The 25,075-nt window shown below is 33.6% G+C and overlaps 2 protein-coding genes across 7 annotated transcripts; one reads left to right on the top strand and one right to left on the bottom strand.

The window, feature by feature from the left end:
- The first annotated feature begins 1,187 nt into the window (after positions 1-1,187).
- Positions 1,188-15,499, top strand: Tefu (Serine/threonine-protein kinase tefu). 3 transcript variants are annotated; one of them, XM_076831221.1, is made up of 18 exons: positions 1,230-1,693; positions 1,908-2,045; positions 2,130-2,550; positions 3,619-3,972; positions 4,060-4,459; positions 4,540-8,909; positions 9,493-9,819; positions 9,892-10,197; positions 10,284-10,498; positions 10,586-10,926; positions 11,041-11,507; positions 11,667-11,896; positions 12,320-12,436; positions 12,790-12,945; positions 13,566-13,711; positions 13,789-13,895; positions 14,003-14,284; positions 14,628-15,499. In XM_076831221.1, exons 1-18 carry the CDS (start codon positions 1,622-1,624, stop codon positions 14,804-14,806), a joined length of 8,628 nt encoding a protein of 2,875 aa, XP_076687336.1. In that variant the 5' UTR covers positions 1,230-1,621; the 3' UTR covers positions 14,807-15,499. The 3 variants fall into 3 exon arrangements, with proteins under 3 accessions (XP_076687337.1, XP_076687338.1, XP_076687336.1); XM_076831222.1 differs by lacking the exons at positions 11,667-11,896; positions 12,320-12,436; positions 12,790-12,945; ... (2 more) ...; positions 14,003-14,284; positions 14,628-15,499 and having other exon boundaries at positions 1,188-1,693; positions 11,280-11,500; XM_076831223.1 differs by lacking the exons at positions 11,667-11,896; positions 12,320-12,436; positions 12,790-12,945; ... (2 more) ...; positions 14,003-14,284; positions 14,628-15,499 and having other exon boundaries at positions 1,188-1,693; positions 11,204-11,337.
- On the bottom strand, positions 15,210-24,791 carry Mtrnapol (mitochondrial RNA polymerase). 4 transcript variants are annotated; one of them, XM_076831226.1, is made up of 19 exons: positions 24,470-24,791; positions 24,091-24,250; positions 22,744-22,857; positions 22,478-22,668; positions 22,160-22,344; positions 21,618-21,976; positions 21,191-21,540; positions 20,816-21,082; positions 20,247-20,600; positions 19,997-20,167; positions 19,004-19,129; positions 18,704-18,904; positions 18,190-18,465; positions 17,761-18,006; positions 17,528-17,687; positions 17,205-17,448; positions 15,963-16,134; positions 15,774-15,865; positions 15,210-15,400 (listed from the first exon to the last, which is right to left on the bottom strand). In XM_076831226.1, the coding sequence occupies exons 2-19, from the start codon at positions 24,170-24,172 to the stop codon at positions 15,280-15,282; spliced, it is 3,711 nt and encodes a 1,236-aa protein (XP_076687341.1). In that variant the 5' UTR covers positions 24,173-24,250; positions 24,470-24,791; the 3' UTR covers positions 15,210-15,279. The 4 variants fall into 4 exon arrangements, with proteins under 4 accessions (XP_076687341.1, XP_076687340.1, XP_076687342.1 ...); XM_076831225.1 differs by lacking the exon at positions 24,091-24,250 and having other exon boundaries at positions 24,470-24,790; XM_076831227.1 differs by lacking the exon at positions 24,091-24,250 and having other exon boundaries at positions 24,584-24,790.
- Between the last annotated feature and the right edge of the window lie 284 nt (positions 24,792-25,075).

Below are 25,075 nucleotides of genomic sequence, written 5' to 3'. Positions count from 1 at the left end.
CGAATAATAATAAAAAAAATTATCAGAATCGGTTTATATGCTGAGGAGTTATGCTGGGACAAACATAAAAAAAAAATAAAAAAAATACATACGGGTTGAATCTATAACCTCCTCCTTCTTGAAGTCGGTTAAAAATGGAAGTCGTCACACTGCCAAAGTTTTATTTCTGACAGTTCAACGGAAACTAGAGTAATCGAGTAATCGATCGATCGATTTATTGGCGAGACGCGCTCCATCGAGCAATTTAAAATCATTCGTCGTTTTTGCGCATGCGCGCGTATGTAACGTATTGGAACCACACGTAGACGGGCAGTCTTTAATAAGTCACGAGGTTTATTGGGGCGATAATATTTATTGTACAATGCTTGGACTAGTTAAAAAGTGAGAGAAACGCGAAGGACAGTCCAGAGGCGGATTCAGGAGCCTTTCTTGGAGGGGGTGAACATTTTTGAACCTTCATTTACAAGATTTAAAATTTGTTTGCAATTAATATTTTAATATTTCTACCTGATACTATAGCCTACATAACTAAATCCACACTAATGATTTATACATAATAATATATAATGGCATAATATTTTTATATTTTATTACTCTGGGGGGGATCATCCCTATCGTCCCCTCCACTGAGTCCACCCCTAGGACAGTCCAAGTATGGATTGATGATTGAAGGACAACCCACCGACGAAATCTGGTGGACACCACTGCTTTGATTTGACGGAAGGATCCGAAGAGGAACTTGGAACGACATGCCAGAATTAGAAGAAAAGGCCGTTCAGAGGGCACGAGCGAGGAGTGATTTTGTAAAAGCGGCATGTTATATTAAAACTCAGAGTACATGCTACATAACCGAAACATAAGTTTTTTTTATTGTTTGAATATTCCCGCGCAAGCTCACGAGCAGAGTGCTTGACCATGCTTCACGGTGCTCAGACGCCATGCGCGACGCCAAAATTCATTTTAAAATGAGCGTCGAGCGTCAAAACCAGTGACGTGATCGGTCCACGGGACTTTCAGCATCGACGCTCGTTTTGAGCGTCAAACAAGTCACGTGATCGATGCACGTGACTTTCAGCATCAAGCGGAAAAGCTGAACTCGGTTTAGCTTTTCCGCTAGACGCTCGTTGACGCTCGTTCACTCTGACTTGCTCTGACTCGCTCCTTTATTGGTTGAGCGTCGGTCACATGATTAGTCTTGACGCTCAAAACGAGCGGCAGAACCAATCACGTGACCAGAGTTCGGAGCGATTAATTGCAGTGATGGAGGGGGAAACACCTACAGGAGGGGTGGTAATGTGGGTGAACTGACGCCAGCGTCAAGCCAGCCAAGTGCTCTGTTCACTCTCCAGGTGTGTTTAGAGCTCAATGAGTACAATAAATTAACATAAAACTATGGAAACATATCAATATTTATAATAAAAGAACATTCAAATCACATAACTCTTGCAACCAAATCCACACATTCATTAATTCAAATTTTGCGCGCAATACAAACCACGGAGGCGTACAAACTTAAAACTAAAAACCCTACATCACCTTCCTAGGACTTTCACCAGAAAGAGTTTGCCAAATAGCGGTTACTAGAACCTAGAATGTCAGTTTCTTTGAAATTCTGATTAAAATGTCAAAATATTCGGGAAGAATACAAGAAATATTAGAGAATGCCAGCAGTAAAAAAGTTGCAAACAAGAGGGTATGTATCTTATTGCAATAAAGCGTTTATCCTATATTATAGTAAAAGTATCTATCAATCGCATTTCTCAATAGCATGAAACTGTTTTTTTGAGAAATAATTTAAACAAACAATGGGTTTCGAATTTCTTTAAATATTCTTCATTAACTCGTAATTAAATGTGTATTATTTAATAAAACCGTTTACACTTAATTTAAGTAATTTTCTATTTTAGAAAAGTGTCATAGAATTGTTAGAATTATATGAGAACGAGGAAGCGTTAAATGCTATTTGTAAAAGTACTGAACAAAATGTAAAAGGTGTTGTAAATTGGTCATATATAATACATGTGGTTCACAACCTATTGTTAAATGTAAGTATGAATTAAAAAAATTACTAAGAATGATTCGAATAAATTTGTCTATTTCATTTATTAACGCACACATTTTTATTAAAGGAAGCGGATAGATTCGCTAATAAGGAAACTTACGGTAACGTCGCAGTTAGAGAAAGACAAAATACATGTAATCTCGTACGAAAAACAGTTCAAAACGCTAATTGTTACGACGTACCACTTTTAAAATGCACAGATATAATGCCATTGGTTTTGCAAATATTGGGATCAAATTTCTATGAATATTACCATGAAACTTATATGAGTATACTAACTTCTTACATACTCCCATTTAGAAAGTATCAGGCGAATATGGTACCTGAAAATTGGCAAGAATTACTAAAGATATGTAAACGTTTCTATAAAAGGGTATCTAACGTTACAAGTAAACAAGCTGCTATAGATGGATTACAGATGATTGTATATCATGGTTGTTCGCATTTGAATCTGCTTCTCGATGTAACGAAAGTATTTTCATTTTTAGGTATGGTAGAATTTCTTTTAAATAAAATTGATTATATAAATTCTCCTAAACGATGTAGCAAAGTTTTGATACTTTTATTCAATTACAGTCTTCCCTGGATTATCGAGAACGATTTGGGACCGAGAAATTCTCGATAAACCGGGGCAGGGGCAGTAGTTAGCACTTAATAAATTGACCCTTGTCAGGGCCCTCGCCTGAACCGTCTGACAAGGAGACTGATCGATGTAAACCGAGGGTGACTGAAATAGCGCATCAGCGGGAGACCCTCGGTCAATGGCAAATCGAGTCACTCAGTATTGAACATGAAACTTTTCATATTACCGATTACACTGTGGTGATAGTATTACCGATGGATTGGTGAATTTATGTCGACGAAAATGAGTCCAAACACGAAGCAATTCGGCCTATTTTTTATTATGAAAACACGATTAGAATTCAAGTTCCCCGGTTTAAGGGAAAAGCTCACTTCTGGTGGTTAACTCAACATTTCTCCTGCAATTATCGTAGTAATTTGCCAATCTTCTTAATACCAAATAGGTACTAAACATCCAGGCAATTTCTCCTGAAGGCTGCATTTAAGCAATCTTCAGCAGACACTTTACAATTTGGTGAAGTCGTTGATATTCTCGTTTTAAATTCTCTTCTGCAGTATTACATAGTGTGTAACGAGAAGAAGTCACTTTCCACTGTGTAAATTACAACATTTAGTGAACGTAGTGACGTTCACTTAGAATAGACCGGTTTGCTTCACGTTTGAACTCATTTTCATCGAGAAACCTTGAAAAATTCATTGGTAATACTTTCATGAACACTTATCAAAAACATGAACATTTCATTTTTCTGTATTGGGTATTTTACCTGGCCCAATGGTTTTATTGCCCTCTGCAGTTAACGGGCGGCCTACCTAGGACCGCAGGCCCTCGCTCGCGGCGAGGAAGCAAAACTGTGGGGTGGGTAGGTATTTCCCGATAATCCGGGGAAAATAGCGTTTCAATAATCCAAGGAAGACTGTAGCAAGTTTATGTTTAATTACGTACTAGAGTATAATTGTATTCTATCTATTTTCAGAAAGTGTTTTTCTTGATGTAAAAGGGAACTACGACACATTAGCAGAATCTGCTTATAAATTAACAAATACGGTGTGCCAACGAGTCGCGACTGAGTACAGAATAACGCTTTGTCAGTTTAGCGAAAATATATTACCACACATAATTGGCTTAACAAGTTCCGTGGAGAAATATAAGCTTCTATTGCTTTTTATTAAAATTCATCATCCCAAAGGAATATGTAAAGCGGATGATGGTGCCTATGCTCATAATTGGAAACAGTGGTGTGCGTTACTTAAGAGCATGCATTTAATGGTCTTGAAAGATATGAATGTGGATGTACTTTCAAAAAGTTTCATTTATCTTGCGAGCGAAGGTAATTCTTGCATTCTATTACAAATGAAACTCGTATGATAAACGTATTTCATTGACTAATAAACATGGCAATATAAAATTATTTTAGTTTTTAAACAAGTACTGGAAAATCCAAATGTAGTTATTGAAAACATGGTGGTGAATGAGTATGATTACTCACAGCCAATAAAACGAAGACGAATTACTACCAAAATGAAGGCATTAGTTGATACGATTATTGATAGTAACGCGAAAGAAGCTTGGCCAATAATACAGATATTAATTGTCTTACTTAAAGAATATCCCGAATGTTTAAAGTCGCAAGATCTTGTAGAGTTCTTAAAAATCTTTGTAGACTTTTTCACACAATCTTGTAAAGAGGAGGAGGCCATCATGGATAATTTATATGAATTGGCTGCTGTTCTCCTAGCAAATGAAAAAACGTTTTCCGCGATAGATATAGAAAACTCAAACATTTATTGGGATAAGATATGGGATTTTTTGTTAAGGTAAACAGTTTATAATTTACATTATTTAAGACTTATATAAAAGAACATGAAATTTTATTAGTAGTAATTTATAATTTCAGGTCTTTGAACGTAAATCAGAATGAGAAGTCAACTCACAAACTCACGCAACTTTTTATAATAAATAATAAAATAACAAATCCAAATCCGCTGTTAAAGCTTTATCTGACAAATGTTATGAAGTGGTCTGTCATGAGTCTTCGTACGTTAATAATAGTTTGTGAATATTTTCCGTTGCCAACCGACATCGCAATGTTCAATATAAATATGTGTTCACCAACAATGAATTCAAATTCTGTCAGGTCGTGCCTTCTAAACTGGGCATTGAATATACCCTGGCAGAAGGTGGCAACGCAAATAATAATTGACGAGTTATGCTCATTACTGATCAGTATTACGTCAAAGTCGAAGCACGAGAAACAGATAAAATTTGTCGAACCTATCAATGATACATGTAACTGCTTAAAAAGCGAGGACTGTATCAATTCAGTTCACGAACATATCGAGAATTGCTACTTATTGTTAAGATATAATGAGAAATTATTTATCAAAACAGAAGAGGAAGATGTTGCACAAAACAAACATGCAACTGAACACATACTCTATATGCAAGATATTGTAAATTCGTTAATGAAGAATTTATGTAACAGTATTAATGAAAGTAGTAAAAGCAATAATGTGCATATAATTATAATAAAAATCGCTGTTATAGCAAGAGTAATATCGATGATGAGACAGCTGAATATGATAGCTGCGAATATTGAGGAAGTGTGCCTTGTACCCATTATGAAAAAATATTTAGACATTGCTTATTCTTTATTAGCGAATATGGACCTAACAAAAATCAAATACAACTATCTTTGTAATATAATAAAAGCACTTAACGTGTTGTACGGGACATCATACGATACAGATGTGGCAAAAATAATTGTCTCTTTTGCAAATTTAGAAATGTTAAAGAACATATTCAACCTGATGAATATCGAAGATAATAAAATTGCCGATTATGAGACAGCAAACAATTACTACGAAGATTATAGTTCTTTCCAAAGCAGGCGTAAATTCTTAGACGAAGCAGCCCTGCGCGAAAAACAATGTAGCTTTTGTAAGAAAGGTACGATTAGAATACAAACAACGAAAGCTTTAACATTGTTCTGTTGTATGGACGTGGGGCAAGAAAAGAGTACGATGCAAACGAAACTTATGACCTATTTACTTAAAATAGATATGTACGATCTTTCGCATACAATTAATTTCAAAATGGCCATGATAGTCCTAGAATCTTTACCGAAATATGACAAGAAAGAATTGTGGAGAAACCACGAACAAATACCATTCAAAAATTGGATGGAATTATATCATAAGTATCGTAAGGATGAAACTGCTATTCTTCATATGTTAACTGTTTTACCATACTTGTTAAAGTATAGTGCGGATAATAATAGGGACCTAAGCGATTTAATGAATATTATTTCTGAGCTGAGCACATTTCTGTCTAAAATGAAATATTTTCTTGTTCACGTAGAATTTACTAAATGCGTTTCAAGGATTATTCGTCTCAGTCCTTCTCTTTTTCATTATAGATTACACGATTCTCCCAATCAATTTGTGCCAATAATTAAATGTGTTTTGTCGTCTCTTACTAGTCCCTTATTTGCTGTGAGATTAGAAGCAATTAACTGTGTAGAAGAAATATATTCTTCAAGGAGCATTGCTTTCGAATGGAAGGAAACGCTGTTTATAGAAATCGAGAACTCGATAAATAATTTCATTACTGCTACTGAAATAACAAATGCTAATGCGAAAATTGATCAGAATGACACCAAAGTAGCAAGTGTTTTACTAGTGCTTGCTGGTATAATCTCCACGAACGGAGCATTTCAATGCCGCGCTTTGTTGGCAATGGTACGCTTTGTTATAGACCAGAAGATAGAAACTCAAATAATACCAAAAGCAATAAGTACTATAAAGGACGAAATATGTTATTCGAGCCTTATTAAGGAAAATTCAAGTTATTTAATGAGCTATTGGTTTAACTCAAAATATTCGTCACAACCATTTCCTTTGAGCTTGACAGAATGTAAGTCTGAAGGACAATTTTATAAAACGTATATCGATACGTTGGTATTTATAAAACTTCAGAATTTAGAATTTTCTAGCGTCATGTCTCTCTGCGATCGCGTGAATTTATCATTCGAAGAAATTATTGAAAATATCTTTCCACGAATTCTGGCGTGGCTATTACTTTGTATAAGCGAGGATACTGACAGTGGTAGAAAAAGATTAGCAAACCAGATGTTCCATAAGTTGGTATCGAACCAAGACGAATTTGTTCGAGTAAAAGAATTCTCCAGCTTATTTAATGACAAATTCGGAGAAACATTAACGTATCTTATTGAAAGATTACACGATGAAGACTATCTCGAGAAAATGTTAAAGATACGAATTTCATTCGCGTTAACAGATCCTCCTCATTTCAAAAAGCCAGCGATTACCAGTTGTTTAGAATATATGGAAAGTAACTTTTTTCTAGAAGAAACGTCTATACAATCTGTTTTAGTAAACAATTGTCCGAATATATTGCAGAAAATACTGTTGCGTCTAATCAGCAACATTTACAGAAATAAATTTACGGAACATAAGATAAAAGCTTTTCATCAATATGTATTCTTTGTTACACTAATTACCGAAGAACTGAACCAAGATTATTTCAATAAATTATCCAACTTTGTGATAAAAGATATTAGCTATAGTTTACTTCATATAATTAAAAGGAACGACGACATTCTGTCCGAAGTGGCGTGCAAATATTTTTACAAATTTATAAAGCACGTATTACCTAGAAGAAGCGACGAAATCAAAGACATTCTCAGCTTCATTGTTGCAACTTTAATTCCTATCGTACAGACAGATGAAATGCCAATAGCTCTAAAAATACTTGATTTTTTGTTAATCGACCAGAAGGAGATACTATGCGATGCGATAGAGAAGTTGAATTCTTTTCCAAATGTTCCTGTTTTTCAAGAAATGCGGAGTGTACATAATGCTTTGAAATATAATACCGAAAGACTTTATAGTTTAGAAGAAGAGGTACGACACTTCTTGAACTCTCTAGTTGATAGAAACGTAAACTACAGTACAGAGGATGTTTCACATTTGCAACTACAATTGTCAACCCGCGGAGAAGAATTACAGCAATTGTACGATAAACTTGAGACTTCGCGTGGTTTGCCCGAGGATTACGATTCAAGTGTGCTACATTGGTTAATATACAAGCTCATAAAGTTAACAGCCTCTCCCGATGTAAATGTTGCGATTAAAGCATCAAACTGTTTAAGCGAACTAGGCCCGACTGACTTAACGTCGATGATATTGCATTTAGAAAAAAGCCACGTTAAAGAAACTTCTGACTTAGTAGAAATATTAACATATAGAATAGTAATCGCAATGTCCAAATTTCTATTTCAAAGTGATGTAGGACTTCGAAAAGTCAGCGCTGATGCACTTTATGCTGTATTCTCATCCGCTTGGGGACGAAAATTGTTGAATACCAAATACATTGAACGCTTACAAAATGTTTTAAACGAGTCGCAGTTAGTATTACCTTTAAAGTATATTAAACTATTTACAGTTGGAAAAGTTTCCGATATCAAAGACATTGGTATAGATAATACAAAAATTCAGAGTATTATAAATCCGACTAATGTTATTTGGACAGTTCAATCCGCTGGCTCATATTCGAATTGGATTGTCGAAATCACATGTAAAATCGCAGAATGTTTTACACGATTTTATTCTAAAAGTTTAACACCTGTTTGCGCATTAAGCACTGACTTCTGCGAATTAATTTTACCAAGAATTATTTTTCTATTAATTCATATAGATAAGAAGCACACAACTGCGTTGTGTTCGTGTATCAATGAATTTTTTCATTATCATTTTAACTTTGTAACGGAAGCTAATGTTTCTTCGTACGTAGCGCACAATACCACAAGCTGCGACCGTCAAATTGTGCGTTGTATGTTAAATATTATAAATTATATTAGAATACAAGTTCCTGATAATGTTAATTTAAAGTTGAATTATATGTACATTGCGAAGGCTGCGCAGTATTGTTCAGCATTTTATACCGCGATATTATATGCAGAATTGTCTTGCGAAAATATTTTATGCGATTATAGTACAGTTTCTAGTGTCTCAAAAATTGATCGTATTTACGAACTGGTACCAGAAGAAGGAAAAGTCTTACAGAGTATACTTAGAGATACTTATGCAGAAATAGGTGATTTTGATGCCATTAGTGGTACTGGTTCTTCGCATTTGGAAGATTATTCTACTCGTATACAGCATTACGTTCATACTCACGAATGGAGTAGAGTAATGTTAGCCGAGGACGTAGAACTCTCTTTTGGAAACACGTCTGTAATCCAAGGCGAGTAAACGAATTAGTATTTCAAATTACGTCTTTTGGACACCTAGGGCGGTATTATCAGTCGTTGCTTAAGACTAAGATCGTCTTAAGCATCCGGCATCCTTTACTAATCTACTAGACTAGTAGAGTATGCCACAGGCTTAAGACGATCTTGGTCTTAAGCAACGACTGATAATACCGCCCCTAAGGCCCGGCGCAGACGAGCGGTTTGCGCCCGCGTTTTAGTAAGCGGTATGTTTGCTTGTTTAATGAATTACTATTATATATTCTATAGAATATTTACACAAAGCTGGATTGATACTTCAAAGTATATAAATGAACATTGTTTCCATCACAGAACATTTGCTTTTTGCATCCATTTGTTATGTCAGGAAGAATACGTTTTATTACAAATATTTTCTTGATTATGGGAAACAAATAGAAATATTTAATAGTAGATTAGATTTGAAAACCTTTGTCTCCACAGATGGACTCTAACTATAGTATTAGTTCAATGATACGAGCAGCCTAATTTATGTAAAAAATATATCTACTTGTAACAGTTTTCGAGCATAGATATGTAATTGATTATATGGCATTGCAGAAATGGCAAACGGACTACACCAGTCTGGTCTTCAATTTTTACTTGGCTATTTTATATCTACCATATCTAAAACTGGTGAAAAAATAGACGAAGATATTCAATACGAATGTGCTTGGCGACTTAGTAATTGGAATCTTTGCGACGCGAACCAGGCGTTATATACACAAAATGATGATAAATTAAAATCAGGAACGAGGGAAATTGATTACCATTCTTACCACTACCAAGCATTGAAATATTTTCATGAGGGTAATGGAATAGGTGTACAAAATGCAGTTGAGAGTGCTCGCATGAGTATTGTCAAAGCACTCAGGAATATTAGTCTAGGTAAGAATCGATAAACTTCTTAATATATGAGTAATATTATTCTATCTGACAATAAGAGCACATTACTTTCAGAAAGCACTAAAACAATATATGAAAAGTTGATGCAGTTACAATTAATTCGCGAGATCGAAGAATTAAGTTCTGCTAAAGAAGACGAGTATGAGAAAGTATTACAAAAGTGGCAACAGCAAAATGTAGCAAATTTCAATGAGTTTCAATACATTGAACCTATTTTAACTCAAAGAACTGTTATGTACCAGATAAATGATACTTTAGCTAATAACATAAATATTAAGAATGCACTTTTTAATACGTATTTGGAAATCTCAAAAATAGCAGCGGATAAAGAAAATTTGCCTGTTGCTACACGTTCGCTAGGTATACAAAGAATAAATATAGAAATTAGAAGAGCATTTAATTTATGTATACACATTTTATTCATATCTACATATTCTTCGTTAAAGCTGTCTTAGCGAAACAAAGGGATTTGCCTGCGAAAATTCAAGATCAGTTGCTTTATCGGGAAGCTCTGTTAGCACGACTTAGAAAAGATTTGGAAATCGGACGATTCCTTTTACGTAAGCTAATGCACAAAGAGACCTTGGATCCAAATTTACGAGCACGGATATTACGAGTTTATGGAGACTGGATGGCCGAAACGAAGTCGGAAAATGCTCAGGTGAGCGTCACAAATCTAACGTAAATTATAAAAATGATATATTTAGATACCAGTAATCAGATTTTATAATCTACTTTTATTTTTCAGACTGTGATAAACGAATATTACTCCAAGTCCATAGATATAAGCATGTCGATTAATGATAAAACTACTAACAGTATTAAGAATTTACATAACACACAAGTAGCACTGGCTCGCTTTGCTGATGCCCAATTTGAGCAAATATGCTCGTATATGAGATCTCCTCAATTTGAAAGCCTGAAAGAATGCGTTACATATCCTTGTAAAGGGATTAGTCTAAACTCGATGAGTGCGGATAAAGATGTTAGGAAGGCTTTGATTTTGAACCAAAGGCAACACTCAAACGATGCCGCAGAACTGGAGCACATACAGAGGGAAAGAGACAATTATTTAATCTTAGCACTACGGTAAGTCTATTAGTGTAAATAAAATTTTTATGAGCGTAAGATTTTACAAATGTTATTGATGCGTTGAACATTTAATAATATATATATTGTCGTTATATATTTTCCTTTGCACAGATATTATTTGATAGTACTCCAACAAAGCGAGGACTATAATCTATTAATATTTAGGATAATAGCACTTTGGTTAGACAATATACATGAAAAAGAAGTGAATGATTTATTAAATATACATCTTAACAAAATACCATCTTTTAAGTTCATTCCACTCGCTCCACAGTTAGCAGCGCATATGAATAATGTTTTCGATGAATTCTCTGAAAAGATATATAAACTTATGCAACGTTGTGCTCTAGAACATCCGCACCATACGTTGCCAGTATTATTGGCATTGAAAAATTTGTATGGCGATTACGAGTACGATACAGTTAAAAAGAGTAAGACTTTAGAGCCTAGAGTTCTTGGAGCTCAGAAACTGTTACATGAATTATCGGAACCAAATGTCAGCTCAATTGTGAATGAAATGGATAAGTTATCACACGCTTTAGTTATGCTGGCCAATCTCGCAACCTCTTCAAATAAACGCAAGTATATTATCATATTCTTATCATGGAAACGTAATAATATAATGGTATATGTATCTGCAAAATAGAATATCGGTAACTAGCTTCAGATCTCCGTTTCTTACAAAGTTTCTTTGTCAAGTATCTTTAAATCTCTTCTTACAAAATCTTTGTTTACAGCTGGGTGTGCAATCAATATACCTAAACATCAAGAGATTTTGAAAATTAGAAATTTCAGAAATGTACTTGTGCCAACTTTAACAATTGATGTGAAGCCATCCGGAAATTACGATGATATTATTACTATTTCGAGATATAAAGAAACATATGAAACCGTTGGCGGTCTAAACACACCAAAAAAGTTGGTTTGCATTGGTAGAGATGGCATTTCCAGAAATCAGTTAGTAAAGGTAAGTACATTGTTTATTATCTATTGGAATACAGTAAACCCTCATATAAAGCGGTACTCTCATAATGCAGTTTCCATATAAAGACTCCCCCAAACCAACGCGAATATCCGCTCCGCGCCGCGGATCAGATAAGGCAGCAGTTTTTTATACGTGGTGGCTTATGGGCAGTGTTATCTGATCCGCGGCGTATCCGCTCCGCGCGGCGAAATTCGCGTTGGTTTGGGGGAGCCTTAACGCGGTTCGAATTAATATGATTTCTACTATGTAATTCTGAGTTTCTTATAACGCGGTACGAATTAATCGCGTTATAGGAGGATTGTCTGTATCTAGTCAGATAGAAAAAAGAAACTCAGTCGTTATGTATGATGATATCTTCAATGAGGTAAATATTGGATTTCTAATTATCTAAATATATTTCTGCAGGGAAAAGATGACTTACGACAAGATGCTGTGATGCAACAAGTTTTTAATGTAATGAATACACTTTTGAAAGCTCGCAAAGAAACTAAACGAAGAAAATTGATGATCAGAACATACAAGGTATGATTGATCTGACCTAAATACTTATATTTCAAGCCTTTTTTTTGTTTTTGTTTTAAGGTCATATCAACTCCATGGTTATTAGCGACCATAGTCAGTGGTTACTTTATATTTCGCAATATAGATTTAGTCTACTGATAAGGTCGAGTGCTTTCTTAAGGTTTTCTTCTGTTTCGAATATTTTTTTCATATTATTGGGTAGTTGGAGCTGCTGTCTGGTGTCACTTCAAGCTTTTTCTTTTATTCTATTCACTACCTTTATTATGAATGTGTATTATGAAATGAAATTCTTTTTACAGCATTGAACATCCATTATGCATCTAAGGTTAATACTATTTATTTTGTTCTTGTAGGTTGTGCCATTAACACAAAGATCAGGAATATTAGAATGGTGTGACAATACAATACCTATTGTAGCTATATTGAATGGTTCAAGTGGGACCTCTGGGCTTCACAAGAAATACTACCCGAAAGATTATACAGCAAACTTTTGCAAAGAAAAATTATCAGTAAGATTATACTTACACAATACTATATTTACTGGGAAATGAAATAGTATTATACAGTGGGACAAAAAAGTATTGGGACTTGAGCTTTTTGAGACGCCAGAAGCATTAATTTACTAGGTGGTGATAAATCGATTATCTCGAAAAGGAAGCGCAATATCAAAAAATTTTATTCCTTTCTCTCGACCTATTTACTTGTTATAAGTCGAAAAGAAACAGTAACTTTTTTTTATATTAGTTTAGCTTTTCCGTGCTTTTCCGCTTCCCGCTCATTCACTCCGACTCACTAGTTCGTTGGTCGAGCGTCGGTCACGTGATTGGTTTTGACGCTCAAAACGAGCGTCGACGGTGAAAGTCCCGTGGACCGATCACGTGACCGATTTTGACGCTCAAAACGAGCGTCGAGCGTCAGCATGAAATCACACATTAAAGGGAAATTTAAAAGATCTCTGTTGCGTATGATAATACAAAAAAATCATGTGCCATTTGAATAAACATTTCTCGCATCATCCTTGTTTCTCTGAGAAATAACTTATCTGATAGACTAAATTATATACAACATAAATATACGCATGATATAATTGTTTAATTTAGACAGTTTATTAATCTCTTCTCATTTCTAGCACGTGGAGAAATCTTCAAGCGACGCAAAATTAAAAACATTTATGAATTGCTGTGCGCACTTGCACCCAGTGATGCATTATTTCTTTACCGAAAAATATCCATCTCCCGAGACATGGTTTCAAAGAAGACTAGCATACACTCGCAGGTATTTATTTTATAACGTATAAATTAGTATAAGCGTTACATGAAATCTGACTTGTTACTTGTACTTATTGTTTCCAGCATAGCAACCACATCTATGGCCGGATACATTTTAGGCTTAGGGGATAGACACTTGAATAATATTTTGCTAGATCAAACAACTGCTGAAGTGATCCATATTGATTTTGGTAAATATAATTATCCCACTTCCAAATATAATACGAGACGAATATTAAATTATATCAATAGTGTGGTTGCTGAATACTTTGATAGCAAGTTTCTTAAATACAATTAGGTATAGCATTTGAGCAGGGGAAAGTGTTACCGGTTCCTGAAACTATTCCGTTTCGCCTTACACGGAATATTGAAGTAGCGATGGGTGTGAGTGGCGTAGAGGGTACAATGAGGCATTGCTGTGAAAAGACCTTAGCTGTGTTACGCGATCAAAGACAAGTAATTATAACGTTACTTCAAGTTCTTCTGTACGACCCGTTGTTCACGTGGACTATAACACCAGCCAAGGCACACGGCATTCAAAGTGGGAGTACCTCCAGATCACTTCCAAAAACCAGTCAATGTAAATATTATTTCTCCATTTTTTATCTTCATCATAATTCTCAGAACTTTTCTATTTACTGTAATTTATCGATTATATTGAATTCTACACAAAATTCGTTTAGTTTACTTAAATCAGTGATGAGCAACCTGCTCCCCGCCAGGATCTGCGGCCCGCAATTATTTCAATTGGAAACCTATGTTAAGAAATAACAAATTCAACCCATAAATAAAAATTCTGTTTGCACTTTTGGCCCACTGCAGGCCAAAGGTTGCTCATCAATGGCTTAAACTATGGAAATATAGAAATACATGCAAATATCTTAGTAATACTGGAGAAAACATAAATGAACTATTATCAATAGGTTCTACGGGAAGAAATAAAACAGCGGAAAGAGCGCTTATAAGAATAGAACAGAAACTACAAGGCACTGAAGAAGGTTTAGCATCAAGCGTGTCTGGCCAAGTTGAGAGACTTATACAGCAAGCACGCGATCCTGCTAATCTCTGCCGTTTGTACTGTGGATGGCAACCGTATCTATAATATTTTAGCATTTCTTAGCGTTAAGAAGATATAAGCTTTTAATCTAAACGATTATTACGAACTAAGGACAAAGAAAACTATGAATAAGCTTCCTATTTTAATACATTATACCTTATTTTACTTTACATTTTATACGAAATAATATATTATTCATAAAGAATAAAAAGTTGAAACAAAGCCAATATTTATACGTATGTACCTAGAAAGTGTAAACATTTAACAAAACAGTTTTAGTTTTCTTGTGTTACTTGTAACAATATACAAGCATTTCATATTTACTTTCCAATCTATAAGAAGTATTCGACATCATTAAAACATTAATTTTGTTCGTACTAAAGCACAGAAGATAAATACAACGTAAAAATTACCAAGCGTGCAAAGCGGGAATTAGAAATATGAATACAGTTTTGAACTTTGATCATTTATTTTTCTCATATCAAGTGTACATAAAATATTGCAGCGTTTGTAAAGTTTTAACTAAAAAAGTATGTAGATGATAATACTTTATTGATATCAAAAGTGCCTTTTGATGGTATAGAAGTTAATTGTTGATGTACGTCTTTCATGTATTTCTTATGATTAACTTCTATGTTGCTGTAATCATAAGAAATTTGGATTAGTATGTAAATGTCACTATGTTAACGCTACGTACATTTTGGTAATGTTTTAATAAAAAAATATAAATATAAATAAGTACTTGCTCAGTAGTACCCTAAACCCTGAACAACAATAGTACCTTCAAAGCCTGGTGCAGGCGAGCGATGCGGCATTGTTCGCGATTCCGCATCGGTGACGCTGTGCGATTCGGCACAATTTTACTAACGAAATCGCAACGACGCCGAATCGCTTGCCTGCGCCGGGTTTAATATCATTGAAAGACAACGTATTGCATAAACAAATACCTAACTAAAGCATCGCAGACTATTGTTTATTTAAAATATTTATAGATTTCGTTAATATTACGTACCTATAGATTGGCAAATAACGATTGGTAAAAAAGGTCGCTAATTCTTCGAGAATAGGTTGAGAATGAAGGGCAACAAATTGTTCTCTACATATCTATAAAATGAATTGATTATAATATGAATTACATATATGACAAGATATAAGAAAACTTTTGAAAGTTTTAAGTACACTTGTGTAATAATTTACTTACTTTATTCATAATATCTACAGTACAAGCATGAGTCCAGAAGCAATCATGCACCGAGACGAAAGTAATACCTTCTTGCCTACAATAGAGACTAGTGAGCATCATATGAGTAGAGTCCAGAGAATGTATAAAATTTGGTGCAAATGCATTCTTTTGTTTTAACGAGTCAGGTTTCCTATAAATATAAAAATTACACCTTATTTGAAAATTCGTTTTACGTAATTTTAACATTGATGAAATACACTTCTTGTTTGATAAAACGCAATAAAATGTTAAAATCTGCGTCTTTCAAAATTAGTGAGAAGATTGTGAAAATCATTTCCGAATTTTTCAAGCTAAGCAAGGTGAAGTTAGTAAATGTGAATGTGGTATCAAAACCAGAGTATAGTCCCAGAGAGAGATGATAAAATCATGTTCAATTCTATTTAATAACATAGCATATCAATTTTTGCGATTTTCGGCACGCCTTTTTCCAATTAAGGAAATATCAAGAATCTTTTTCACTGATAAAGCTTTTGCAATGAAACACTCCGAGTTCCTTAGGCGTGTCTGTAAACATTTATCGACTCTTTTATTATTATTATTCTGAATACGTAATGGTATATATTATTAAAGTTAAGTATAAAGCTGAAAGTGTGATTGGAACAGTCTTTGTGAAATATTTATTTAGTTTATATATTTTCCATTGTGTAATATTTTCATATTTGAAAGCAATTCTTGTCTAAGTATGATTAATAAGAAGAATAAGTACCATAATTAGAAAAACAGGTTGAAAGTTTTCTATTAGTACTGATTTCAATGCTTTCGTTAAAATCACAAAGCATGTATCTGATATGTTTTCCTCATATTTGAGATAACTGTAATAATATAAGTGAAATGGCGATAGACATCAGAATAAAAATACATTCCAGAACTGTATTAATAATTAACTCCATAGATGCCACCATGACTTTGGGATAATGTTAGTAAGAGATTCAATAAATGTTTACAACTACTAACTCTGTTTTTTTAATTACTATAAGTATGTAAAAATGTTTTAATTAAATGTTGCTTTTCAATATATGATGTAGTATTAGAAAATATATAAATTTATCCGTTATTCTACTTCGTAAAATAAGGAAAACGTTGGTATTAGTACCACACATCGCGCAAAAAGTCTTACGAAATTCTGAAGCATAAAGAAACACTTTATCAGCATCCTGATATTTTTCAAGAATATGGCTTATATCATATACTTTTACTAACTCAATGTGTTTGACATATCTTTGCATGGTCTTCTGTTTATTATAAGGTTGCACAATAGGAAGGCCTAAAGGAGTAACCCATTCCACATTCTCGCCACAAATGCCAGAAATAATTCGAGCGCATGCTGTAAACCAATCTTGAATTTCTCGAGCACTCTTAAACATTGCCCTTAAACTGTAAAATGTTTTATCAGCTAAATACAGACTGGCACCCCAAACAGATTCCTCTGGAAAGTCTGGTAGATCTATGCAAAATTTGGATAATAAATTAGAGAAGAAGACTATAGAAATGAATCGTTTGTTAAAACGAAACTAAGCATTTACCTTTCAGTTGCTTTGCTATCTGAAGCTTTGCGCCATACTTTGTTACACCATATACTGTTGTCATCACTGTTTGCTTTATAACTTTCCTCTTTATATGTCCGTCTAATACTTGCGCGATTTTAATATTATTTTTAGCGTCAGTCTGTCGTTGCTCCTCAACCTGGAGAAGAGTTGCATATGTATTTCTTTTCTCAAGAAACTTAATGTAGGCAGGTTTACTGTGCAAAGCTTACTATGGCGGCAACTGCAGTATATACATCTTTTGGAGTATCGAATGGATACAAATTTACACTTTCTGCGCCACTTTGATCTCTACCAAGTGCTGCATAATGTTGAAGACCGTTACAACTCCCATCCTGATGTATGGGATATTTACTTTCGTATGTTTCTACGTTTGGTGCTTTTAACGCATTTGCTATTTCTATACAGCCTGCTAAAGTTTGCCACGGCTCTTCTGACTTTTTCCACCACATTTTACCCTATCGGGTATAAATTAATATCAATTTTATTTAATATGGTTTAAGTCATAGAAATTCTATAAATCTATAGACACATGCTTAGTATAAACGTTTAATAATTATTATCATAGTTCCATCTTGCTCTTCAACATGTAACCAAAGAAACATTGACGAGCAATTCTATCGTTTCGAATGAAAACTTACTGTTAAAGGTTTAGCAGCACTGTCCAAGATGTTTTCCATATTCTGATTTGCACATTTAAGGCGCTCTTCCAGAGAGGATCCCTTCTTAAAGTTTGTCAAGTTAATAACATGTAGTTTTAACCAATCTAATCCTTTCGGACCGAGAGGTTTCCCTTTTGCAAATAAAAGCAAAGAGCGGCCCAAATCAGATGATAGATGGTTCAAGTGGGGAGGGACAGGATAAACTCGTCCTCTAAAATCCAAATTATGTGGCAGCCAAAATATTTTGTTCCTAAACTTTAAAAATAATACAGAAATGTATACGTATTAACGCATGTAAGAGTAATATGTATATATGTACAGAGAAAGTAATTCAAATTCTAAAAACAGGTAAATTTGGAAAACATTTATCCATTTGTAGTTTGCCAATGGAATCATCGGACAATAATGTGTAATTACATATGTAAGCTTACTGTTTAGTCATTTGTTATGAAAAATAAAAAAGCCATTTGAAAGAAGAGGATGAAATACGTACATGATTAGCAAGAGATAGTCTATAGAGGGAATCGCACCACAAAGAATACATTTCGTACTTTTTTTGCTTATACTTTGCCCATGCTATTATTGCATTTCGCTTTTCTTCAGCCATAGAATCTCTTCCGACAGAAGGTGGAGGAGACAATACGGAATTTGATTGAGGAACATTTAATTCTACAGAACCACCGTCTTGAAATATCTAATTAGAAAAGAGATCGTAAATGTAAGTTGATTATAATTACTACACCTGGCTACTTGTTGTCAAGAATATGGAGTAGGACACTGAAATCATAAATACCTCAATTACGATATCAAGTATGGCAGAATTAATTGTCCATGGAATAGAGCTAAGTTGATTTAAAGAATCGAATACAGGAAGCAATTGCTGTGATGGTGTATCCTGAACTTTACGCAATGAGCAATCCTGTAAAAGAAAGGAAAACTAAAATACATACTGTTTTTTTTCTGTTCGACGTTACGTTAAAAACATAACTGGCTAAAAGAACTCGCATAAGCAAGTAAAAAGAATCTTAATATTCAGCTTTTTATTTTGTAAACTAAATGCTTCATACGATTACACTTACTTCAGAATGACCGATATTTCAAAGAATTTAGAGTATCCACAATTTTGGGATAGAAGAAGGGAAATCTTTTTAGTAAAAACTTTAGCACGGATGTTTAAAGTAGGTATTCAAACTATCAACCATTCATACACATTTAGAGATAATATTACATTTATTCATAGCTATTTACTCAAAACCATTTCCAATTGCAAAAAAAATTCTTTCGCATAAAACATAAGGATGTTTTAGTATAATAGCATTAGATGACACATTCTAATAGAGTTGGGAGTTATTCGAATAAAATATCGAATAAATTCTGCTTCGAATAATACTCGAATAAAAATTACGAATAAAATGAAGTTATTCGAGAACGAATAAAAATTTATTCGAATAAATCGACGAATAAAAGATGAACGCTAAACAGGCAATCTGCTAACATATTAATTAAAAAACTATTGAAATTGTCATCCTGGTTGTCGAATACAAATTGTTGCTGCATTATGATAACCAAAAATAACGTTTTGAGTCGGGTACCCTTGTTTGTAACAACCAGACATACAACAGTCTGTTATCAATGGTCGGCCGCTATCTCAAGAAGCATTCGCTCACCGTCGCGCCACTTATTCGTCACATTTATTACTTCGAAATAATATTTGCCCAACTCTGCATTCTAAATTACATTAGTTTGACACTTGAAAATTAAATTGATAATTAACACGCACACTTACCGAGTAATATGGAGTTCTTACAAAATCTGTTTTTGTTATAAGATATCCACCTGTGTATATAGAAGTCCATGGACGCGGCGGACTATGAGATGGCACAAGAAATGAATCAAATGTTATTGTGTCAAGCTGCGAGTCTTTATACAGCTTTGATACAAAAGGATGTGGTTTAATCTATAATTAATATGTTACATTATAATACATCACATCGCCATACAAATAATGCATCAAATAAATTGTTCAATATACAAACCTGCTCCGTTAAATAATGTCCCTTATTTCTATACAACGTATAAAATGCCGGAATGGAACATTTAAAATCGTGTCCTTTCAATATATCAGGTTTAAGTATTATATCATTTAAGATGATATTGTACAGAAATTTGCCAACATTTGTAATTACATCTGTAGGCCAACTTAAACACATAGCATTTAAGGATGTACCGCATATACTTATTTTTTCTTCCAATTCGAAGTGTTGCCACACTGTACGATTATCCATACCATTGAACTGTGGCATACTTTTAGGATTCAAATACCATTCCAAGTATTTCTGATAAATATTAACTATCGAATCCAATATTCCATACTGTTGCTTCATTTTTATCTGAAAATTACGGTTAAGACAAATAATTTCTCAGCGATGTGCAATGTAAAATACAAGTATGTATATTAATGTGAAAATAAAAGGAGGACAGTTTGCTTTCTTACATTAGACCAAACAATAATAAATGTAATACTTGTAAAACACCTAAACACTTAAAGAATGTAATGTTATAATTTAAAAATAGATCTAATGCATGTTTAAATATAAACTCATACCTCGTATCTCTTATAAATATGTTTTCCTAGGTCAGCGCACAGTAATTTAAGAGACGTACTGTAAGTTTCCGAACCTCGAGTTAGTTGCTTAATTTCTCGTAGTATAGCATTTACATAGTACTTTTTATCCAATACTTCTAAAAATGGGTGTAAAACCATTAAAGCATTAGAATGATATTCTTTTTCTTTTAAACACTTTAAATTCCTTTCGAAAGCTGCTAAAGCTGTTCCTTTCCAATAATTTTCAAGTTCGATAACTTTTGACCTCTGATTAAAGAAAAATAAACAGTTATACGAACGATACGGATAGTCTTGAAACTATAAATTTGTAGGCTTTAAACAAATTTAAATGAACGTTAAATAATAATATCTTACAGATTTAGAAACAGTTTCCGAGTTTTTGTCGCGTTTTTCAATACTTTCTATCTCCACCTCAATTGCCGACTCATTTTGAAGCTGCATCTTTAAGAAGTCTTTCAACGCATCGATCGTCATTAATCCTTCCACTGGACTTTGGTAATTATTCCCCATATGGATCTTGCATAAAAGTGGGCATTTATGTTCTGTATTTAACATAGTATATGTTCGCTCAAATTCTGGCTTTATCATTTTTACTATCCTTAATACATTTTCTTCTTGATCATGTTTAAAATGAGATTTATTAAATATATCATCAACAGATATATTCGCGTTATACATGTCTAACTGTAGTTGCTCCAACAACTCTATATATTAAAACAGAAACAGTTATCATAGATTCTCCCTCTTTTAATTAATTTTATCTTAATTGTATCTTAATTACTTATTTGTATCTTAGATTTCGATTCTCTTCCCAAAGCGTCAAATATGTATACATAAGTTTGTGGCGTCGGGGCTACACAATCCTCTTTTATTAACAGGTATAGCTGCATGACTTTGTTCACATCTCTTCTAAAAGCATAAGCTTCTAAAAGTATATTATACAGGTCAATGCATTTGTTACAAGGATTTAAACTGTTCTCCCTCAATTTTCTGTACTTCATTAACGTTCTCTTTGCTCTATTTAGCAATCCACAATTTAAATACACTTGCATATGAACCAACAAGCTTTCAATATAATATTGTGTGGTGTACTTCTCAGTGACACTTTTTTGTTCCCTCTTTGCTTTCGGTTTCGTATTCCTAAAGAATAATTATGCGTACAAGATTGCTATTAATTAAAGTTGAAAGTTATTGGTACTAATCACAATGAAAATGTAACTAATATCTGAAGTTTGGCAAGACAGAAGACTTATACACTGAACTATGTTCAGTAAGTAATTTTACACTAATTGTGTGTACATACACAGTTTTCTTGTTACTTACATTTTTATCTTCTCTAACTTTTCATCTGTCTCTTTATTTATTTCGACATTCATTTCTTTGGAAAACTGGGGAGCAATGTCATCGATATCATGACATTCCACTAAATCATTAGGTATCGCTTTATTATGAGGGAGCTGGTTGTAATAGTCCATTTCGATGACAGATGAAAAATTTATATTGTTTTCCTGTAATTTATAAATACAATAGTATAAATTTTCAATAAAAGATTGTTTACATTCATCAAAACTCCGCTTCAGCTGATAACATATTAAACTTTCATTCGGTAGTAATTTCTTGAAAAAATTGCTGTATACTCACAATATCGGAGTGAATATCATCTATGCATTCCTTATCTATATTTTCCAAATTGGCGATGTTCTTCAAACTAGGATCTCCAACTTTATGCGACTCTCCTGTAGTATTATTACGCCGATCGAGAAACATAGATATGTCAGAAGCTTTTGCCTTTTGTAATGTAGCCCTTTTATTACTTGTTGTTTTATTTGTTACTGTAATCAAAAGAGTTTAACTTAAAAATTTACTTTACTTTCATTTACAAAAATATTATTAACGTGAAATTTTACCTTCCAATAACTCGGCATACTTCTTATTCCTTTGTTTTTCTTTTTTCCTGGTTGGTGAATGACCTAGTAGGTTCATTGTTGTAGTGCTAGTACGAATTTGATGATGTATTACAGCTATAAATTAAATAAATTCATATAGAAGATAATTAAGGGACTTGCGCAAATACATAAAATATGATGTTTAATCTTTGCAATTTATATATGATTATAAATACACAGAGTATTCAGATCGATTGGTATTATTTTAAACTGTAATATAGTAGCACATTATTCGTATAAGGGTAAGTTTACGTTGGAGCTGCGATAGGAACCAAAACACTTCCATTATAAAACTATAAATGTATTTCTACGCTTCGCTCTCATCGTTTATCGCAGCTCCAACATAAATGTACCTTAACTGAAAACGGTATAATTTTAATTGCAAAAACAAATTGAAAATGTAAAATAACAGTCTTTCATATGGAGCTTCGTTCTTGGGAAAATCAATCTTAAGTATTCGTTGACAACGTGCGATCAAGTATGACTTAGCTAATCCACCTGTTCATTACCAATTATTTCTGCTAATGTGTTCGTATTTGTAAACATGAAAATTTTACGTTTCAGTTATAGTTTGTAACTATTCTATGAACTAAATAATATCGGACCAACAGATCCATGGAAATTAGGGTTTGTCGGTTTTTAAAAACCAGGTTTGAAAACCAAAGTTTAAAGATCGCAGAATAAGGGTGAAAATCGCTGATTTTGGGGATTTCGCAATTTTCGCCCTTATTCTACGATCTTTAAACGTGTGTAGCTCAGAGCAACGTTAACCGATTTATATGAACTTTTCAGCATGTATACAACTTAATTCAATCTACAAACGGGGATTTTGAATTTGTATAACAGGCTCAGAAAAAATTTGAAAGAAAAACGTCATTCACTATTTTCATCGCTATTCCAACCAGTTACAATTTTTTTCAAAACGACGAAACACATCACCTAGAAAACTAATTCTGCTAGATTAAAAAAAGAAACTCAAGCCGTTTGGACCACTTTTAAAAAAGTTATAAAAAAAATATTTTTATCCGTTCAACTCGGCTCCCCCAAGATTAAATCCTGAGTGGGCGACTGATTTTGCAAAAGCATGTAAAAGTTATAGGCGGTAATCTCAGATCTTTCTCTCATGGATAGAATTTTTTATATGGCAGCAGCAGTGACATTTTCAATGAATTTTTATGTAATAAAAATCAATTCATGCACGAACATATAGCAGCATATTATTTAAACCATACAGCTATAACTGTTTATAAACGATAACACATAAGCAGAAATAACGGGTAATATTAAAATACAGTAAGTAAGACATACTCTGTACCATGTTTATCTCACAAATCTTCGAAATGAATTTTCTCAGTAATAAGACCTCGTACGAATACGTGTTGTTCCACATTGCCGATATGTTTTTAACGGAAAGAATCAGCTTCTTTCTGGTTATATTGCAAATGACAGCCCTCCGCGTGAATTTAAACTACTGTTGAAATAAGGGCAACGAAAATTATGCAATTCATAAATATAGTAAATATTAATCCGATACATTCTCGATGCTGAAGAATATTTTGACTTAAAAAAGGTTATAAGGAAACGGTTACAGCAGCGTAAACAAGTCACACTTTAACTGTAACCAAATAAAGGACACACTGCAGTTGCATATTTGAGAAACATCAATGTTTAAATACAGAGAACATACATTTCGATGTTTTCCAGTGATAGAATTTACAAAAGGAACACAGCCGCATTGAACGCTGTACTATTATTTGCTTTGGCATTAGAAAGACACGATGTGCGGAGATTCGTTTTGTACCTAGCGTTGTAAAATGTCTATACATCTTCATGTACTTAAATTAAATCAATCACAAATTGTGAGAAATCAATCATTTCGTAAATTACAAGTTTGTGTACATAAATCACCATTATAGATACAATAACCTGTACACGGAGCGCAAGCAATTCTCGGATAAGCCGCGCGCGTGCTTATTGCCGCTCACACAGTGAAAGTTGGTGAAAGTGTTACGCTATCGCGTGAACATAGCTAGAGAATTGTGTGCAACCGATATGTTAAGTATGCAGGAGCGAGATTTGAAAGCGGACGTTTGCATAATTGAAGAGTCTTTGTAGAAAACACTGCAAGTGCCAAAATTAAAAGAAAGTTTTTTTATCGTCAAATGTTCTATGTGCCAATGGTAATACTATAGTATAGAATTTGTTTTCTACAATTATGTCTTGCAAAGTATATGTAGACGACGAATCGCGTGGTTTAGTTTAAGTCGCGAATAGGAATTCAAGAATGTAGGGG

Source organism: Andrena cerasifolii, chromosome 2 (genome assembly GCF_050908995.1).
Source record: "Andrena cerasifolii isolate SP2316 chromosome 2, iyAndCera1_principal, whole genome shotgun sequence".
Classification (NCBI taxonomy): domain Eukaryota; kingdom Metazoa; phylum Arthropoda; class Insecta; order Hymenoptera; family Andrenidae; genus Andrena; species Andrena cerasifolii.
This window is presented reverse-complemented; position numbering and strand designations above follow the sequence as displayed.

Excerpts from the sequence above, each read along its gene's own strand:
- Tefu (XM_076831221.1), top strand. The coding sequence starts at position 1,622 with ATGTCAAAATATTCGGGAAGAATACAAGAAATATTAGAGAATGCCAGC. Across the intron at positions 1,694-1,907 it reads AAAAAGTTGCAAACAAGAGG|AAAAGTGTCATAGAATTGTT; the intron begins GTATGTATCTTA and ends TTTCTATTTTAG. Across the intron at positions 3,973-4,059 it reads CATTTATCTTGCGAGCGAAG|TTTTTAAACAAGTACTGGAA; the intron begins GTAATTCTTGCA and ends AAATTATTTTAG.
- Mtrnapol (XM_076831225.1), bottom strand. The coding sequence starts at position 24,614 with ATGAAGATGTATAGACATTTTACAACGCTAGGTACAAAACGAATCTCC. Across the intron at positions 22,345-22,477 it reads ATGATATTCACTCCGATATT|GAAAACAATATAAATTTTTC; the intron begins GTGAGTATACAG and ends TATAAATTACAG. Across the intron at positions 21,541-21,617 it reads GAAATCTAAGATACAAATAA|AGTTGTTGGAGCAACTACAG; the intron begins GTAATTAAGATA and ends TTTAATATATAG.